The sequence below is a fragment of the Eschscholzia californica genome, unplaced genomic scaffold (genome assembly GCF_041429995.1).
Source record: "Eschscholzia californica isolate CP2 unplaced genomic scaffold, dmEscCali1.0.p SCAF_3, whole genome shotgun sequence".
NCBI lineage: Eukaryota > Viridiplantae > Streptophyta > Magnoliopsida > Ranunculales > Papaveraceae > Eschscholzia > Eschscholzia californica.
Genome location: NW_028238420.1, coordinates 18,614,681 through 18,635,280, shown reverse-complemented (window position 1 = coordinate 18,635,280; position 20,600 = coordinate 18,614,681). Strand labels below are relative to the sequence as shown.

The window sequence follows — 20,600 nt, the reverse complement described above, 5'->3', positions numbered from 1 at the left end:
AATTTCTCGAGGAGTCATACTTCCCTCCATTCTCATTCGAATCAAAGATCGAAACCATAACTCTTTAGCAAATTTGCGCTGTTTGAATAAATGGTTTTCAAGTTTGAAAACACAAGTTTCCAACTTTCAAAACAAGTCTGAAATCTGAATTGGAAAATAAAAAATTGTTCTAAGGTTTTAATTGATTGGAGTAAACACATTGAAGTACTCAAACCATACAAGTAAATTACACGATATTTATTTCAGATGTGAGATTCAAATTTAACAAAAAACAACCAACACCTTAGAGAGACTTCCATTTCTATTTGGTAATATAAATATACTAAACAGAACTAAACTATCCACAGCCTTTACGAACAAGGGGATGCTCTCCGGACAAGCATTAAAAAAACGAATACCGATATATGATGGTGACTGTACAGTCTATTCAACTGCCAATGCATGAGTGACCCACATTCAGCTTATATCAACGCTCATGTTAGCCTCTCTATTCATATACAACATCAAAGTTAAGGAACTTTACTAGTGGAAAATGTCATTAAGCAAAAACAGAACACCATGGGTTGGCGTCGTCCCCTGTAGTTGCTGTACAATATACTGAGAATCCAACCCCATCAAAACTTCCAGCACATTTGTAGGATATATGAATGTCGACCCCGATTGAGGATATCGCAGTTATTTACAAGTATTCTTTTCATGTATTATATACAAATACACGACCTTTCTTGATCTTTTCTTTCTCTTCAAAGTGGATAAGAAGTGATCGTAGTTGATTCTCTTCAACCATTCTGAATCTTTTCTTTCTGTTTCTTGAAGTTTCTAAGCACTTTTTCGCGTTCAGAGTTCGATGCAGATATTAACCACTTGCTGAACTTGATCTCACTCATACCCATAAACTCAGCAATCCGGCTATATTGCCGCTTCTTCTGTATTTTAGCTTTCTCTTTGTTATCCGAATTAGGATCAGTGCAGTTTTGTCCTGACTTCGTCACATTATGGCGCGTTGTTTTGTCAGTTTCAGGAATAATTTTTTCCTGAAACCCAGATCCAGCATTGACAATATCTTCGTTACGATGAGCATATACAATCCCTGCATAATGAAAGAAAATAAGCCAAAAAGAAACAAGGTTGTTATATGAGCACGGGGATGAAACTAAAGAGATAAACTACTTCATAACTTTTAATGACCGAATTACTCAACAACTAGCGACTTGTATCACTTGGCCACACCTCGAGCTTTGAGCAAGTACTCGATGATTAGTCAAGGGTAAATCATGATTTTGATAGCATATTAGAGACGTATCTGTATTCCTTCCATCCTTCCATGTATGCCCAAACAAGTTACTAAGGTGAAGATTTAAAGAACTTACCCAGAGCCTCAAGCATTGGTTTATTTGTCAGCGCAACATCTGAGTCGTAATTTATTCGGCCATCATACCCTGAAATAGATTCTTCATTCGTTTCTCTTGAAGGTAGATCGGATTCTTGAACAGCATCTGCTTTTAACTCATTGTGATCCCCAGATGAATTTTCATTTTTTCCGTTCAACTCGACAATTTCACTTGTAAAAAGCTTATCAGATAGATCACGAAATAAATTGGATATTCCGAAGAGCTCGCCTTGAAATTCTTTGCAATCCTGGAAATAGGAGCTATTAGGATGAATCTTGATAAAATATGGGCAATAAAAGTCATGAAATTCCAAAAATAGAGCACCATTACCTGAACACCTTCAAAATATCGTTTTTCCATTTTCCCTGATACAGCAATGTTTGAGAGCTGCTGCTTATATACCTGGCGGGAATAAACGAGCTCCTCAAGGGAACCAGCAGCAAGAAGGCGAAACACAACAACATGCCGTTTCTGTCCATAACGGAATGACCTATCTTGGGCTTGTAAATCTTGAGCAGGATTCCAATTTGGGTCGAATATTACAACGCGATTTGCACTGACAAGATTCAAACCTAGACCACCAGCTCGAGTTGATATAAGGAACACCTAACACAACAATCCATATTCATCAAGAAAAAAAATGTGTTACATGGGAGTCATGGTCCTCATGGACCATCCTTCCTAAAAATTTTTTTGCCTTATTTGATACGGATATTATTAATTCAAATACTTGTCGTTACTTCCATGGGGATACATGAAATTTTGTATGTGCATAATAACATCTTGTTTATAATTGCACAAATAAGGTTCACAAAATCCCGTTCTAGTTTAAAACTTTGAAGTTATTCATGTATAATTTAAGAATGGTTGATCCAAGGGTAAAGTCGTTTCCCTGTTATGGGATTCCGTAATTCGTATTGCCGTATCTGATCTGTTATTGGATACTTATACATGTACTGTTGTTAACGTTACATAGCAAAAACACTGATTCCACTATTTTTATCTTCAACATTTACTTCAAAATTTATTATTTCGCATATACCTGCTTACTAGGACTTGAATTGAAATCATCAACAAGGGGTTGACGGGAACTCGTTGGGGTTGAACCATCAAGTCTAGAGAAGCAATAACCTTTACGTATAAGAAATTTCTCCAGTATATCCAGCATCCTGGTCACAGCAGTTCCAAATTTAGTTGTTGGATAAATGTGACAAAATGAACCACATAAACTCACAGAAACTGCAAAGATATCAACCGTCAATTTAGAATGATCAAAAAGTGGATCTGGAATTAGGAATGGCGGTTTTGAAAAAACAGAAAATCCACCACATACAACATAAACTGGAATTTAAGTCTTATGACCCAAATCAAATTAATCAGGAACCCATCTTATTTTGCTAGTCTAGATCAGGGTAGTTAATCGAATGGAATGACTTTTGCACAATGCTGTTGTAGTCGACAAGCTTCTTCTCCACCATTACAGAATGTGGAGTGATAAACAGGAGCTATGCACTATGTTATTATAATAGTAGATAAATCTATAAAAACATAAGAATGGTTGCATAATGATGAAGAGATAGATGATCTCATTAAGAAAGCAACGGACCTGACAGAATAGCTAAACAGAAGAATTTTGTCACTTTGTGAAATCCATGATGACATCAACCTTTCCAGTGCTCGCATTTTTCCACAATGCTCGACATCGCTAAGGGACAGAAAACTCTCACTTTGAGTATTTCCCCCAACCAAATGTATATCAGTACCAAAAACAGCAGAAGCCAATTCTGCGTCCTTCCTTTGTTTCTCTATGTCATCCTTGGGGTTGGGCTTGATGAGCTCCATGTGGTTGCTTAGCTAAGGACAACCCAAACAACAAAAATAAGTCAATAAGAATAATAAATAACAAACTATAAGGACAATGACGAGAGTACTAATTTTTAGTATTTATAATAGCCAAAGTTTGAATTTTGGTTTCTGTCTCTGTTCCATCTGGATTTGAAATTTACTGAAATATTTTGGTCAGTAGGGAAATAGAAACCCTAAATCCTGAAAAGAAAAGATAATGACACTACGAATAATTTATTTTTACGAAAATGAAAGTTACCTGCTGGAGCTTGACAAGGCAAGGAAGAACAAGACAAAATGGGCATGAATCACAACCGTCGGGATTATCCCTATGAAGGTAAGACCAGATTATACCATTTGGTACAATCCTATTGCAACACTCAACCTGTTTTAATGGGCTTCCACAGCTACAGGGAAGGTCCTTATTTATCAGACACTGGATATCTGGCAACTGCAACATCCTCCTATAAGCCCGTCTTTGCAAGTCACTCATTGCACAAAATACAACATTATCTTCTTTACCCATCATCATATGCCCAATTGTCTCTTCTTTGGTCCTTCTTAATAGATACCTCTTAAGAACTGATGCTAAATGAAGCTTTCGCTCATCAGCAACCTGGATAAATCTTTCGGGAGCACTCGATCTCTGGCCATGCTTCAGTGGCTCATCGTAGAAGTCCCGAAAATGGTCCCTTGTCCCAAGGGATCCAGGTGCAACCCAATCAAAAAGATTGAATAGCTCCATGATTTTATTCTGCATTATAGTTCCGGTAAGACCAAACCGTTTTTTGGTTTTAATTCCTAGACAAGCGTCATATAGTTTAGACTTTTCATTCTTTAGCCTATGTGCCTCATCGACGATTACAATATGCCAGTCAACTGCTGATAGGGTTGTGCCGTGAATCCTGAATGTGTCAAAACTGGTAATAACTATGTCAATGCTATGTGCGTCTAGTTTTTCACTAATGAGATCACGATTTTGTCCATGATAAGCAGAAACACTAAACTTTGCCCACTTAGAGAACTCATTTTCCCAATTTTGAATAATGGAGCTAGGGCAAATGATCAACACAGGACCTTTCCTTCTGCCTGGATCCCTATTCAAAGTTTTGGAGTCGTTAGATTCAGCTTCATCTCCAACCACAGAAGCAAGAAATGCAATTGTTTGGATGGTTTTTCCCAGTCCCCTAAACAAATATAAGGAAAGTATCAGAATATATATACAGACTGCAAAGAAGAACAAAGTACACCCCAGGTTGGAGACTGTTTTGGCTTCTTTGAAACCTATATTTGTACAAATGGGACAAAAATGTGCAACTTATTAGAAACTAATCAGAAAAAGAGGACCAACTCACATGTCATCTCCCAGAACACCCCCATGGTTCTTCTTGTACAAACCATATAAAAATTTAACTCCTTCTCGTTGATGTTCAAGTAGCCGACAGTTGATAGTTGCAGGGACCTAACACATAGAAGGGCCAAAGGTGAGTCCATGAATATCCAAATTCAAGTCTATAACTCTCTTTTTTGCTTTTTAATAAGGGAAATATCGAGAGGTAGTAGTAACTTCCAAGCTTGATGGCGTTGTTGAGTTCTATTGATGTGATTATTATCACTATCAACCATGCTCTTTTTAAACCAAGGTCTAGAATATCTAGTATAGTTGGGATTATACAAAAGAGAAAGTCAACCAACAGCAAGAATCCAAAGCAGCAAATGTACACCTAGTCAGTTACGGAAAATGAAGCAGCGAAGTAGACACGTAGATGTTCTGTTAGTTTCCTTATTAGCTTTACGGAAATTTTAATAAACTCTCGTATGTTTTCTCCCTTAGATCATTAAACCATAAATTGGTGGTGATTTGTGAATAAACAATACAGAAGAAATGTAACTATGCATACAGAACTTTTTAGCTTCAAACTATCATAAGTTTCTTTCTATGTCATTAAAACCGTAAATTTGTGGTGAATTATTAACAAACAGTACGAAAATATTCTCGTTCTTCTTCAGACAAAAATATTAGAAAAATAACACTGACTAAAACAAATTTAGAAAAATACCACTTGCAGCAGCATTTGGTAGGCACTTCCAGCGATACTAATCGGGAAGTGCTGACACTTCTAACTTCAGGCGATGAATTATAATTGCTTGCATTTATAACTCTTAAGTGATCAACTGTATATAGGTATCCCTTATAGGTTGCGTTTGATAGCAAGGAAATGTGAACCACTGAACTGTGTTCATTTCCACAACTCCTGTGGAAGTAATTCCGGGAGCAAGAGCAAGCATCGAAGTGTACCCCAAGGAATGGAGTTTCAGTTCGGTGGAAATTTCAGTAGGCATGGAAACGGAAATATTTCGGTCATTTCAACCGAAATCTTTCGAACTTTATTTTCTTGACAAGGCATTGTTAGAGAGAAAATTAAGTTTTGGATTCGATGGTAATTTCGGTAGGCATGGAAATGGAAATTCAAAATTTAATTCCTTGGTGTATCCCATAAAAATGTTTAAAACCCAACTTTTTTGCTGTGAATAAAATTGCAATTATGCAAGGAAAAGTAGCCTATTCTTTATAACCTATTTGTTATGTAAAAAAACAAAAGCCCCTTTAAGAAACTAACCATCAATAGAAACTTGAAGCACTAAATGACCATCAGGGAAACAACTAGGGTTTTTCACAGAAATTACCTGTACAACGGGAGTTTCATCAAGGGAGGAAAGAACCATAGGCTCAAAGGGTCCAGTTGGATCAAATTGAAAATGGGTAGAAACAATTTCTCTCTTTCTAACAAATTGATGATTAATTTGGAACCCATCTTCTTCTTCTCCTTCTTCGCCTTGGCCTCTATTTTGAGCATCTTCTTCCTTTAATTTTTCTTCTTCATATTGATTTTGGATTGGTAAAGGTAGAGAGAGAGGGTCTTGAAGGCGTTGGAGCTGTTGAGAGAGTGAAGATTTGGGGGGTTTTCTGGGAAGTTGTGGTGATTGTGTATCTCCTACATGAATTGTGGGTTGTGAAGAAAATGAGGATGATAAATTAGAGCAAGGTCTGAGAGTTTCTTTGAAGCTGTTCAGCGACATAACTTCCGGTTATTTCTTAACCTAACAAATGACAAAATCCATTTGCAAAATTCCCAAACTTTAGTCACCGTTCACGGTTACTCCCAAGTCCCCCACCACCCCCACCCCACGGGGCTGGGTGTAGGGGTGGGAAAAAGATCTGGAAGACCGCTATCCGATCCGTTCGACCGAGATAAAAAAATGTCCATGGACACCTGATGGTCATAACCGTCAGTGTCCGACCGGCCCGAAAGAATTGACGGACGGTCACGGTCAAAATTTTATGTCGAAGGACCGACCGCTAACCGACCGGTACGAGTGACCGAATAGGTTGACCGACTAAACTGTCCTCATTTTTAGAAGTTGACCGTTGAATTTTATAGACATATGAATATATGATGATAGTTGGCTATAGTCATATAGTCCTCTGGAAGACCAAACATTAGTGCATGGCTTAATTATATCTTGTCAAATAATGATCAACTGTGTTTTTTCTTTTTTATATTTACTTTTGATTTCTTGACTAAACATCTTCATTTGTAAGTAATTAGTGCATCGCTTAAAAATAAAGTTCTGAATTAAGTAAATTTATTGGAAAGTCCGGACCGAGACCGTCTGGCGTTCGACTTGACCGGTAAAATAAACGGTCTTGGACGGTCAATGGACAAAGAATTCTTGAGAGTGACCATCCGAGTCCGCCCGAGTAAATATGTGGTCACCAACAGTTTATGTCCGAGCCGACCGGTTCGATGAAGTTAGAGTCCGGTACCGACCGGTTCAGACCGATTCCCACCCCTGGCCGGGTGGGAAGTTAACCCACTGTCCGGTAAATTTTTATAGGGTGACTGGGCAAAAAAGGTCATAAAAATGAGTGCCACTAGGGGGAAGATGAGTTAAATCCCAAAGTCCCCAAAGCCCGGACCCCAACAGCAAAACAAAATATACAAAAATGATTATGTAAAAAGAATCTATTTTTTTTAACACTTTTTAGACTGTTGACAACATATATAATTATGTTGTCAACAATACTGATGTCGAAAAATAATTTTTCGTTAATCAGTTAAGAAATAGAGACTTGATGCATGACAAAGTCTGTTATGATAAAATATTCTGTTATATAGATCGAGATTTCTTGTTCCCCGTTCCTGCTCCTTGCTCCCACTCCTAACTCCTTGGCCCTTAGAAACCTGGGGAAAATCCTGCAAAGGGTTCGAAAACCGCTCCGATGCTCAAGACAGTCAGATTGCGCTTTGCAGTAAAAGGTTGAATATTGATTGATTTGGGGCGAGTTGTGATTACTTAGTGAAGGTGATTGTAAGTCACCGTGTCTTGTGGAAGACGAGGGGACCCTTTTATAGGTTGAATTAGACTTACTGTGGTTAGACGGTGTAGATGAGACGGTTGTGATCCACCGTTTAGGAAAGCTTCCCACTATTCGTGGTTAGGGTTTCCCTTATAGTTTATCCCGTATCTAGGATAAATAGAAGTTCCTAAGTTCAAGGATACTTCGTAGAAACAGGGCTGATACATCTTAGCTAATCCTGACCGACCTCCCAGTTTTAGGCGTAGGTGGCGGAGCGTTGCAGGTTAAGCAGTCCTGCTGCCTTAAGCCGGGTTGACCCGTTGGACTTCTGATCTATTCTTGACTTCTTAACGTCAGTCAACGTCTGGACATTTTGTGCATCATCAAACAAGACAGTCATATTTTTTTAAAATCTCCTTTTTACCCTTTTATGTTGACAACATATATAAATATGTTTTATAAACTGTTAACAACATATATAATTGTGTTGTTATAAACTGTTGACAACATATTCAATAATGTCTTGACTTGTTATAAAATGTTGACAACATATATAGTTGTTCGGACTTGTTGTAAAATGTTGACAACATATATAGTTGTTCTGACTTGTTATAAAATGTTGACAACATACATAATTATGTTGTTAACAACATATACAATGCATTAGCCAAAATATTATTTGTTCGTTAATGAGTTTGTCAAATACAAAAGATATTGTGCATAACATTTTAATTTTTGCAAAAGGCTGATAAAAAATGCATTAGTCTAAATGTTTCTGTCAAAAGCAAAACAAAAAAAAAAATTCGAAAACTATTTTTTCTTTACAAGACAAATTGATAAATGCTCTAGGCAAAATGTTAATGTGAGTCTGTGTTTGTCAAATGCAAAAGACAAAATTCGGGACATATTTGCAAAAGAATTTTTGAGCAAAAATGAATTTGTTTAGAAATTTACAAAATTGTTGAAAGAAAACTAAAATTTGTTCAGAAATTTTCAAAAATGTTTTTGACGTTGATTTCGGTGGTAAAATTGTACTTTAATGAAATGGGTTTTTTTCAAATATTGTTTAAATTTGGGTCTGGTTTTCCATTATACCCCAAATCTTGGGTTTTTAAATTATCCTCCCGCCAATAGGGGGAGTCTATGGCCAAGAATTACAACAATTTTCTGATATCAAAATTTATCACTCTGGTATCCGTCAGAATAAAACTTGGTGTTGGTTCACGTCTGATTGAATGATTCTACTTCGTTGATTCCTTCCACGATCAATCTTGTTCCCGCTAATATTCGTAGAAACTTTGGGGGAAAACCTGCAAGGCGCTCGGAAACCTCTCTAACGCTTAGGAAAGTCAAATTGCCCTTACAGACAAAAGATGGAGTATTGAATGATCCTTTTGTGAGTGTACCTTCTTCGAGGTGATTTGTTTACCTTTTATAGGTTTTTTTGGGCGACTGTTGATAGACGGTGATTGCGGAGGTGATTGAGATTTACAGTGTTGGATTGAAATTATTATTTCGTGATATAGAGATTTAGGGTTTCCTTTCGTAGTTATGTCGTATCTTAGATATTTAGAAGTTCCTTTGTTTTAAGATCCTCGATTAATATCTTTCCGAGTTTATAGATCTTTTGAGAGATATTTCCTCCTTTAGGATTCTGGAAATCCTAGTTAAGTAAATACTTCAGATCCTCACGACTAGGATCTTTCATTAGATTCGAGATTATGTCGGTAAGCGTGAGACACACTTCTACCTTCTCATGTCTGGTGCTTAATGTACCGGTCTTGCTTACGTGGACTTCCCTAGCCTTCTCGTAAATCCCAATGCTGACCTGATTGTATTTGAGTCATGACAGAGCTTAAGGCGTCTAGAATAATCGTGTCGACCCCCAGGTTGTGGATTTGAGTGGCAGACGTCCTTCTGATTCGACCTCCCTGTTGACTTCACGCGGGTTGACCCGCTGGGCTTTTGGTCTTCTCTTGACTCATTGCCCTCAGTCAATTGATGACCATTTTTTTGTTCATCAACCCCCATCTATGCTTTTCCCCACACTAAGTGCAAATGCAATCATATCTGCAATTCCATACTTTTCCTGTGGTCGAATGTCTCTCCTTCCCCTTTCCTTGCAACATTGTAATGAACTTCTTCATGTTCATCTTCCTCAGCATTCTCATCTATCCGAGGTTTGACCTCTTCCTGAGTGTCTGTAGGAAACTCCACCTGTTCCTCGTAATCTTCTGGTTCCATATGTTTACCAACACACTCCTGAGCATCAACAGGTGTTACTTTTCGAGTTACCATGACTAACTCCTCAAAAGTAACATCTCTACTAACAAGAAAGTTCTTTGATTTCCCATCCAGATTCCACAACAGATAACCCTTCACTCCGAGCTCATACCCAAGAAATACACATTTTTTTAGCCCTCGGCTCCAGTTTACCCTCATTAACATGTGCATAAGTCGGGCAACCAAAAAATTCTCAAGTTCTCATACTTTGCAAGATAACCATAACATACATCATTCGGAGTTTTACACTCAATAAATGTATACGGAGAAATATTTACCAGATACGCTGCTGTGTTCACTGCTAACCCAAAAAACTCCAGGTAGTCCTTGCATTTGAAAGCATACAACGAGTTCTTTCCAATAACGTTTTGTTCATACGTTTGGCCACACTATTCTTTTGTGGTGTCTTTCTGACCGTATGGTGTCTCACTATCCTTGTGCCTAAAAAAACCTATCAAACTCAATGCTAGGTTTGTTGATGTAGATTGTTGCGGAAGCGTAAAAGAAATGAAATCTACCATTGTTATTAAACTAATCTAATGAAATAAAGCTGAGGAAATAACGATTAAAGGATAAATAAACGATGAACAACTGAAATAATTAAAGAAGAAGAAGCAATCAAGGAGATTTGTATTTAATGATTCAATTCAATGCTCAACAAGACAGACTGGACTTCTCTTATATAGAGATTGTACTTTCCTAGTTAGACTCAATTAAAGAAACAAGATAATTACTAAGGACACTTTCCTTGATTGTTAGGACTCTAAACATGGAAACCCCTAAATACTAAAATCTAGAAACTACGCTAATGTAGTAACCTGGCCGTTAGGCCCACTAATGATCTGGCCGAGAGGCCCAATAGAAGAAGGCCGCCATCATAATCCCGTGAGGAAAAACTTGTCCCTAAGTTACTGTGTTCGTAAATTGGCTCTGCCAGATAAAACAGGTAGATATCGGCGACATTGAAGGCAATCCTTAGTTCCCACTTTGCTCGTGATTTGCCGAAAAGTTGAATAATACAAATATTGACCACAGGGCAAAATATAATCAGAATCGTATGATGCCAAGATACTCGAAAAAGCAGTAGTAGTGCATAAAAGTCCAATAAATTGCGACATCTTCCATCATCTTGTAATTTGACAAAGAATACCACAAATACCGCATAATTCTTTATGGAAAAATCAACCTTGAATTTCTACATTTTACTTTTTCAAAAATAGCTATAAATATCTTCCCACGTTCATCTTCGTGAAGTTTACCAAAGATCTACCAATAACTGGTAACCTAATTACTTCCCAAGCCAATATATCAAAATAACTGATTTTGGTAGATGCATTAATCCGGTTTTCAAAAGATAACGTAGCAAAACTCATCGTTTCATTGACCTCTTCTAGAGTTGGAGAAAAACCTCGCCGAAACATTTTATCAAGTCGGTGATGGCTATTTTCTATCTAGTTCCATGAAGAAAACCATGAGCTTGGAATTGGTTCACGTATATTCTCATTCAACCACTGAAGAACACCCTCAATAGCCTCATCAATCTGCTGCTTGGCTGTTGGAAGAAACTTGCCTCCTATCTTCTCATCTTTGATTATATTCCGCAAGTTATATGCATAATTTTCTAAGTCATTCTTCGATTCAACCTTGTTCTTGTGGTCTTCATCCTCTAACATGTACTTAGCTGCCTCTTGAACCATCTTTGCGGACTCTTCCTTCGATAATCTTCCTTTGTCGTTAGTAATGGTGATCTTGTTCTTCTGTCTTGTTGTTCTATCTTCGGCGGAAACATTCAAGAAACCATTTGCATCAATATCGGAACATATTGTAATTTTAGGAACACCTCGAGGAGCTGGATGAATACCAACAAGCTCAAACTTGCCCCACCTGTTGTTATCTCGGATTTTTTTTCTTTTACCCTCATAAACTTGGATCAACGCACTAAGCTGGTTATTGGAGTAGGTGGAAAATACTTGGTCTTCCTTAGTGGGAATGATGGTGTTTCTTTGGATTAATACAGTCATGACTCCACTTACTGATTCCAATCCTAGAGAGAGAAAGGGACATCATTGAGCAAGAGATCTCGAGCTTTCTCGTTACCCTCACTACTCAAGATAGGAGCTTGAACTGCGACAACTTCGTCAGGTTTAATACTCGTACAGAGTTCTTTCCCATTGAAGATATCTTGCAACAATTGCTGAACTTTAGGGATTCTAGTAGATCCACCCACAAGAACATCTTGTATACTGTACTTATACATCTTAGCATCTCTAAAAAACTTCTCAACTGGCTCCATACACTTCCTAAAGAGCTCTATATTCAATTCCTCAAATCCAGCACAGGTAATGGTGGTATAAAAATCAACACCTTTAAACAAAGAACCAATCTCAATTATGGGTTGGACAGTCGAATCACTTTCCTCCGCCACTGTAATTAATTTAGTTAGTGTTTCCACCGGACAAACAAAATGGTGATGAGTATTACTTGTATTCTTCTCTAGTACTTTTAAGGGAAGATGAACAATACTTGAATAATCAGGTTTTGTATGATTCTTTGAAGGTGAAAGCCATGACGACATCAATGGGGGCGAAAGTGTTAAGTTTGTGGTCATCCAACTCAAAACCAATTGGGAATGAGTGGAGAGGACCTATTCTCTATATTCTTGGTTGCTAGTTACCCATTCTCCCATGTGGGACTATTCTCACACGCCCCCTCACGTGTGGCGTTCTTTGAGCCTAACACGTGTGTTTTTTTTTCTTTTGCGGGTGACGTGGAGCACGTGTGGCTTTTAAGCCTATCACGTGTGGGCCTAGCTCTGATACCATGTTAAGTTTGTGGTCATCCAACTCAAAACCAATTGGCAATGAGTGGAGAGGACCTATTCTTTATATTCTTGGTTGCTAGTTACCCATTCTCCCATGTGGGACTATTCTCACAGAAAGTATTTTATGATTCAACACAACTAATTCGTTTCCTAGTAGTATATATGGATGAAATAAATTGGTCGGTCTCGTGTTTTTCAATTCTTCTTTATTCGTCTTAACGAACTTTTCTTTCTCTGTCGTTGAAAAACTAGTATTCTTTTTATCAGGAACCTCTCCTTCAACAACATCGATCATGGTTGTCGAAGGAATTTCAGATAATAATTTGTCCGATTGGATTTGAGATTCTCTATATAAGATAAGTATTCATCTAAAGGGAGAAAAACATATCGAAAAATACTTTTCACTTTACTCCAATCATCTATGAACGATTTTCCTTGATTAATGATTTCCATTGCAACTCGTTGAATTTTTCATAGACTTTTTCGGATAAGTGTTGTTCAAACATGAAAACCTTATCTTCATTGTGAACATCTTGATTTCTGAGCCAATCTTCCATGTGTTGAATCCAGAAATTTATATGAAATTGACCGTCGAATAGCGGAATTTTTGAAACGGTATTAATTTTTTCTTGATATTTTCGATCAACATAGATATGTTTGGAATCTCGAAAGGGATCCCAACCTAAACGTGGAAAAATTTTCCAGCACTCAAGGAGAGATGTATCCATGAAAAAAATTTCATCTTTCGTTCCCATATTTTTCAAGCTCTGAATATCAATTGATGTAGATTGTTGCGGAAGCGTAAAAGTAATGGAATCCACCATTGTTATTAAACTAAACTAATGAAATAAAGATGAGGAAATAACGATTAAAGGATAAATAAACGATGAACAACTGAAATAATTAAGAAGAAGAAGCAATCAAGGATATTTGTATTTGATGAATCAATTCAATGCTCAACAAGACAGACTGGACTTCTCTTATATAGAGATTGTACTTTCCTTGTTAGACTCAAATAAAGAAACAAGATAACTACTAAGGACACTTTCCTTGATTGCTAGGACTGTAAACATGGAAACCCTAAATACTAAAATCTGGAAACTACGCTAATGTAGTAACCTGGCCGTTAGGCCCACTAATGATCTGGCTGAGAGGCCCAATAGAAGATGGCCGCCATCAACTCATTTCTGCAAAATTCAAAGCATACAATGAGTTCTTTCCAATAATGTTTTGTCCATACGTTCTGCCACACTATTCTGTTGTGGTGTCTTCTAATCGTATGGTGTCTCACTATCCATTGTGCCTCAAAAACCTATTAAAGTCATTTCTCATAAATTCCATCCCATTGTCAATACTCAAGCGTTTGATTGATTTTCCAGTCAGCTTATATATCAATGTCTTCCACTTCTTGAACTTGACGAACGTCTCATCTTTGCGTTTCAGTATGTAAAGTTGGACTTTCCTGTAAACCATAAAGGTTAACATGTATCTACCCCCACCATGCGAGTCAACCCGGGAGGGACCCCAAAGATCTGAATGGATGTATTCCAGAGTTCCTTTGGTATTATGATATATCTTACTGAACTTTATCTGACATTGTTCTTAAAGACACAATGTTCACAGAATTCCAGTCTTCCAACCTTCTACCCATAGAGCAATCCTTGCTTACTCAGTTTTGTCATCCATTTTTCGCTCATATGCCCTAACCGCATATGTCATAACTTGGTAGTTTCAATTTTCTTGTCCGATGATGATATCGATACAAATTCAGTAACCTTGTTACCACGTAGCACATAGAGACCATTCTTATTCAACCTTTTCATAAATGTAAAACTCCCCTTAGAAATCCGAAAAACGTCACCATCACTAGTAAACTTACAACCATTATCATCCAGCGTGCCCAAAGAGATTAGATTCCGCTTTAAATCTGGAACTTGTTTGATGTCTGTTATGGTTCTCACAACACCATCGCGCATCTTGATCTGTATAACACCAATTCCAACCACCACACAGGAAACAATTGTTGAAAAGAGTGCTAGCCCCTGTTCAAACTCTAGCGGAGTGTAATATGACATTTCGGGGGACCAATGAGCGAATTTATCAAGAAAACAATGGTAACTTATTTATATTTGTCCAAATGATGACTAAGTTCGATCATGTTATTCAAGAACGTATTATTCGTATTGAGAGACATAAAATTCATTATCATTATTTGGGGCATAAGATTTAAAATGAGTTGATCCAAATGCTTGCAAGTGAGATCAAGAGTTCAATGATTAAAATAATTAAGGATTCTAAATATTTTGGCGTTATTATTGATTGAACACATGATATAAGTCACAAAGAGAAAATGTCTTTCATTATTCGTTATGTAAATACATCAACTACACCGACAACAGTGGAAGACTTCTTTTTGGGATTTTTGAATGTTCATGATACTTCCAGATTTGGTCTTTTTAATGCACTTAAAGATGAATTTGAATCTCTTGAACCATCCATTGATGATATTAGAGGACAAAGATATGATAATGACTCTAACATGAGGGAAAAATACAAAGGTGTTCAAAGTAGACCACTTGAAATTAACCATAGACCACTCTGTACTCCATGTGAATGTTAGAGTCTAAATCTTGCTCTTTGTAACATGGTGAATTCTTGTTTCTCCACCTGAATGTTTTTTGGAACAGTACGTCGTCTATATTCATTAATTGGTTCGTCTACTTTGAAATGGGACATCCTTACAAAGTATTTGAATATTACTTTAAGTCATTATCGGAAACAAGATGATAAGTCAATCGAAAGTGTCAAAGCAATAAAAATACAAGCTTTAGAAATTAAATACTCTTCAATTGCATTCTCAACTTCTTCTAAAGACCTCGAAATAAAGAGTCAAACATCATCTTTAGCAACAAATGAGCTTGAGATCTTTGAATTCATGTTTGCCATGATTATTTGGGATAACATATTATACGTTGTGGATTTCGTAAGTAAGGTCCTTCAAACAGAAGACATGGATATTGATCTTGCAATTACTGAACTGAAAAAAACTCGCTTCTTTTTTTATGACTTTAGAGAAAATGGCTATGAGGAGGCTCTGAAGGAAGCTAAGAAAGTTGCATCGGCAATTGAAATAGAACCAGTTTTCCGAGACGCGTGTTAAAAAGAAAAAGGCACTTTGATGAGAATGTTAGTGACAGGTAACATTTACACCTGAAGAATCATATCGAGTCAACTACTTTTTCGATATTGTTGATCAAGCTATTTCTTCTATTAAAAATTAGGTTTGAACAGTTTCCAGTATATGCAAACATTTTTGGGTTTTATTTTATTTAAAGAAATTAGATAGTATTGACAATGAGAGTTTAAAAGTCTGTTACACCAATTTCTTAAGAATGGACAACATTCCGACATTATTAATGGAGATAATTTATATTCTGAATTAAAAAGTTTTAAAAGAGTGTTTTGCCATAAAATACTAAAATACCGAATTCTTTTGACCATACTAAAGTACAAAAGAATGGACAACATGCCGACATTATTAATGGAGATAATTTGTATTCTTAAGAAATGATCACTTACATGTCTTTGTCAATGGATGATTGAAGCATAATAATCGAAAACGCTAACACCAAAGAGAGATTGAAGTCTGGAGCTTTGAGTTTAATGATCTTTCAAGGTGAGTTATTCCTTAAACTAGAATCAAAGACGAATGTAACCAGGAGCAGATCTATTAAGAGACCAGGCCAGCCAGCTGCCCAGCCTGGAATTTGTAATTTTTTTTATAGTAGTAGGGGTAATAAAGTAATTTCCTATGTTTTAAGAGTTTTGAGGGGTCTTCACGGGATTAAGTTTTTGAGAGTTTTGGAGAGTTTAGGTTTGGGAGAGTTTTAGAGATTTTGGTTTTGTAGAGTTTTAGAATGTTAGCCGAGGTTCAATCCTTGAAGAATTTGGATTCGAAGTTTGAAGAAGCTTTAGATAACTAGAAAAATTTCTTATAAATTGATTCAAAGAATCACCAACCTAACAGGTAAGCAAGTTTGAAGTCCCTTCTTCAATCCTTCTTGAGTTCTTGAAGTAATCTGCAGCAACTTCCTAACCCTAATCAAAGTTTAGCCGCCAATAACTCCATTAAGTACTCAGGTTAGTAACATCTTTAATGCATTCAAAGTTAATACATATTTTTTCCTTCAACTAATCTGTCTAGAATTTTAAGTGTAACCTAGTTATGAATTTCACATTTTTTTCCCGAGTTGTGATAAATTGATAATGTCATAATGATATATTAGGATTTTGCGAAATCATGTACTGATTTACTGCTTCCTTTATGAATTAGATTAACTACCAATATCGAATTCCGCTTGTTCTTGTTTTATGATGAAAGTTTATTTTTCTGAAACCGATTTAAGTTATAGGCTTATAGCTAATATGTATTTGATTGTTCATCTCTATAATTTAGTACTTTTTAAGAAAGCTCAATATTTCTTTTTTTCCTGAGTTCTGATAAATTGATAAAGATATGTTAGTATTTTGCCAAATCATGTAGTAATTTTACTGCTTCCTTTATGAATTAAGATTAACTACGAATGTCCAATTCCGTTTGTTATTGTTTTACGATGAAAGTTTATCTTGGGAAACCGATTTAAGTTATAGTTGATATTTATTTGATTGTCCATCTATATAACTTAGTATTTTTTAAGAAAAATAATTACCTATCAGAATCATAGATTCAAAATTAACATAAACCCCGAATTCATAAGATGTCAAAATACAATTACTCAAAAACTAACAAAACATTCATAGTCAAATAGAGTGATTAGACAAATTAACTAATTTTGTGTGGATTTCTGCTTCAATCCCTGATTATATAACTATAAAACAATAAATCATCAAATTAAAAGCAAATTCAGAATAAATCAACTATAGTTTGTTTTCTTTTAGCTTTCTAAGACAAAATGTCTAAAGTTCCTCAAGTAAATAAACGAAGGAAGACAATTGATTCGTATTTTAAACCACGAGACGACAACAAAACAAAAGAAGATGGTCCTTCTGCATCTAAAGTAAATTCGTCATTATGTAATGTGGAACCTCCTAGTTCAACAATAATTGATAATCAAGGAGTTGCATATGGAGTAGCTGATACTGAAGGAGTCAAATCTCCAGAAAATTTACCTTTCACGTTTCAAGTCAATGCTCAAATAGTTGAAGATGGAGAAACTGGTAAGCAACCAGTTGAACCTTCACGAAATATCGAAGCTACTTTTCAACGTGATCCTGGATTACGTCTTCAAATATGGCAACATCCTATTAACAAACAAGATGAGGATCGAAGAGCTTATCTAAATGCTGAACCGTACCAACCAATACTTGATGAGTATCCACAAACTGAATTTGGAAAAACACTCCGTAGATTTCAAGCATCGTGGTTTACTCGATTTTCTTGCCTAGAGTATTCTCCTACAAAAGATGCCGGATATTATCTTCCATGTTTTATTTTTTTAAACAAATCCACCAAATCGTACAGTGTTTACAGTTGAAGGGTTTAGAAAATGGAAGAGAGTTAATGATGGGAAAAAATGTTTGTTTCTAAGGCATATGGAAGAACATGATTCTTTGCACATGACGACAGTAAGAGCTTGTAAAGATGTAGGGAATGCATCTCGACACATCGACAAGTTAATCAACATACAGTCTAAATAATAGGTTGAGAAAAATCGGTTAAGACGAAAGACAACAATTGATTGTTCACGGTATCTTGCATATCAAGCATGTGCATTTAGGGGCCATGATGAATCTGTAAATTCATCAAATCGTGGCAATTTCATTGAATTGATAAAACTTTTGGCTACTGTAAATGACAAAATTGCAGAAGTTGTCTTAGAAAATGCTATAGGAAATGCCAGATATATACATCTCCTATGATTCAAAAAGAAATATTGTCCATCCTTGCTAACAAAGTAAGGAAAAAGATTCGTGCATAAGTTAGGACTAAAAACTTTTGCATTGTTGTTGACGAAGCACAAGATGAGTCTTATAAGGAGCAAATGGCCATTGTTTTGCGATTTGTCGATGATGAGGGTTCCATCAAAGAAAGGTTTTTTGATGTTTTGCATGTGAAAAATACCATTGCATTTGACTCTTAAGAAAGCTATATCTGATGTCTTTATTCATCACGACCTTCACACTGACGACATGCGAGGTCAAGGGTATGATGGTGCTAGCAATATGCGGGGAGCTTTTAATGGTTTACAAGCATTATTTCTTAGAGATCGTCCAACGGCGTATTACGTGCATTGCTTCGCACACAGATTACAACTAGCATTAGTTAGAGCTTCTAAAGAAGTAGGTGATATTTGGCGATTCTACTCAAAATTAAATGCAATTGTTAATTTTGTTTGTGCTTCTTTTTTACGCCAAGATGAGTTACAATCTTCTCATTTGGGTGAATCGGAAAAATGTTAGCTACCGGTGAGATTGAGACGGGCAAAGGAGCGAACCAAATGGGTAACTTGCAACGACCTGGAGCTACTCGTTGGAGTTCTCACTATGGTTCTGTTAAAAGCTTAATTGTTATGTTTGATGCAACTTGTGCAGTTATTAAGGAAATTATGGAAACTACGACAAATATCGCTCACGTCGAGAATCTCAACGTCTTTACCTTGCGATGACATCATTTGAGTTTGTTTTTATACTACACTTGATGAGTAAAATTATGGAAATCGCGGATATGCTTTGTCCAGCCCTTCAACAAAAGTGTCAAGATATCGTAAATGCAATGAATTTGGTAACAAGTACAAAAGTACTTCTTCAAAAGTTAAGAAAGGATGGTTGGGATGATTTCATAGTACATGTCGAATTATTTTGCACGAAGCATGTTATTGTGGTACCAGATATGAATTCTCGTTATCTTGTAGGCACACTTCGTTCTTCTCAACAACGTGACTTTATAACAGTGTCACATTACTATCGTGTTGACTTGTTTAATGCTGCAATAGATTTTCAGCTAGTAGAGTTGAATACAAGGTTTAATGAGAGCACAATAGAACTTCTTATTCTTAGTTCAGCTTTGGACCCCAGAAATGCTTACAAGTCGTTTAAGGCTGACAATATAAGCAAACTTGCTGAAAAATATTATCCACAAGATTTTAACAGTCAGGAGATAATTATTTTGAAATTTCAGTTGCTACATTATGAATGTGATGTTCTTAAACATCCTAAATTTCAGAATATGTCTTCTGTTTTGCAGTTATGTAAGAATTTGGTGGAAACAAGAAAGTCAGAGGCCTATTATCTTATTCATAGACTAATTTGTCTAGTATTAACTTTACCTGTTTCTACTGCAACTACTGAAAGATCATTTTCGGCAATGAAACTTATTAAGACAAAACATCGCACCAAAATGGATGATGATTTTCTTAGAGATTGCATGATTTTCATATTGAGAGAAAACTTGCTGAAGGAATTGATTCTGACTCGATAATAGATAATTTTATGCTTTCAAAGATCGTGAGGCGCAACTCAAGTAACACAATTTTATACCTCGAGTGGTGATCTTATGATGGTTGGATAGTATTTGTATATTTTTTTTTTAGTATTTTTTGCAGTTTTTTTGAGTCTTTATGTTTATCTTTCGAGTATTATGCATATCTTTATTGGATTTATAGTAAATTTGATATACAGAAACCCACCGATCAATGAAAATATTAGTTTTGTTTATTTATGTGTTGTGTTGTTTATAAGTTAGTTAGTTATTCTCCTTTACATATTTAGTTTGTCAAATTAATTCCTACTTGTATATAGTGTTTTCTTTTAGGAGGTACCAAATTGAACAATTGTCATACTTTCGTAAATGTGGATATATGACGAAGGAGAAGATCAGATTCTTACTCTCATCAGGTAT

General features: G+C 36.1%; 3 protein-coding genes and 2 pseudogenes across 4 annotated transcripts; 3 read left to right on the top strand and 2 right to left on the bottom strand.

Annotated features, from left to right (window-relative positions):
* Positions 1 to 216: 216 nt before the first annotated feature.
* SWI2 (switch 2) lies at positions 217 to 7,224 on the bottom strand. Of its 2 annotated transcripts, none has more exons than XM_086666618.1 (9): positions 7,117 to 7,224; positions 5,925 to 6,431; positions 4,592 to 4,698; positions 3,496 to 4,423; positions 2,998 to 3,245; positions 2,434 to 2,560; positions 1,722 to 1,997; positions 1,371 to 1,638; positions 217 to 1,090 (listed from the first exon to the last, which is right to left on the bottom strand). In XM_086666618.1, the coding sequence occupies exons 2-9, from the start codon at positions 6,315 to 6,317 to the stop codon at positions 780 to 782; spliced, it is 2,658 nt and encodes an 885-aa protein (XP_086522744.1). In that variant the 5' UTR covers positions 6,318 to 6,431; positions 7,117 to 7,224; the 3' UTR covers positions 217 to 779. The 2 variants fall into 2 exon arrangements, with proteins under 2 accessions (XP_086522744.1, XP_086522743.1); XM_086666617.1 differs by lacking the exon at positions 7,117 to 7,224 and adding an exon at positions 7,097 to 7,114.
* A 4,109-nt stretch (positions 7,225 to 11,333) lies between these two features.
* Positions 11,334 to 12,457, bottom strand: LOC147548836 (heat shock 70 kDa protein 4-like; annotated as a pseudogene).
* Positions 12,458 to 15,053: 2,596 nt separating this feature from the next.
* Positions 15,054 to 15,863, top strand: LOC147548835 (uncharacterized). The gene is made up of 2 exons (XM_086668130.1): positions 15,054 to 15,303; positions 15,391 to 15,863. Exons 1-2 carry the CDS (start codon positions 15,054 to 15,056, stop codon positions 15,861 to 15,863), a joined length of 723 nt encoding a protein of 240 aa, XP_086524256.1.
* Positions 15,864 to 17,655: 1,792 nt separating this feature from the next.
* Positions 17,656 to 19,368, top strand: LOC147548834 (uncharacterized; annotated as a pseudogene).
* Positions 19,369 to 19,412: 44 nt separating this feature from the next.
* Positions 19,413 to 20,180, top strand: LOC147548833 (uncharacterized). The gene has a single exon (XM_086668129.1). The coding sequence runs from the start codon at positions 19,413 to 19,415 to the stop codon at positions 20,178 to 20,180; it is 768 nt and encodes a 255-aa protein (XP_086524255.1).
* The last annotated feature ends 420 nt before the right edge of the window (positions 20,181 to 20,600 follow it).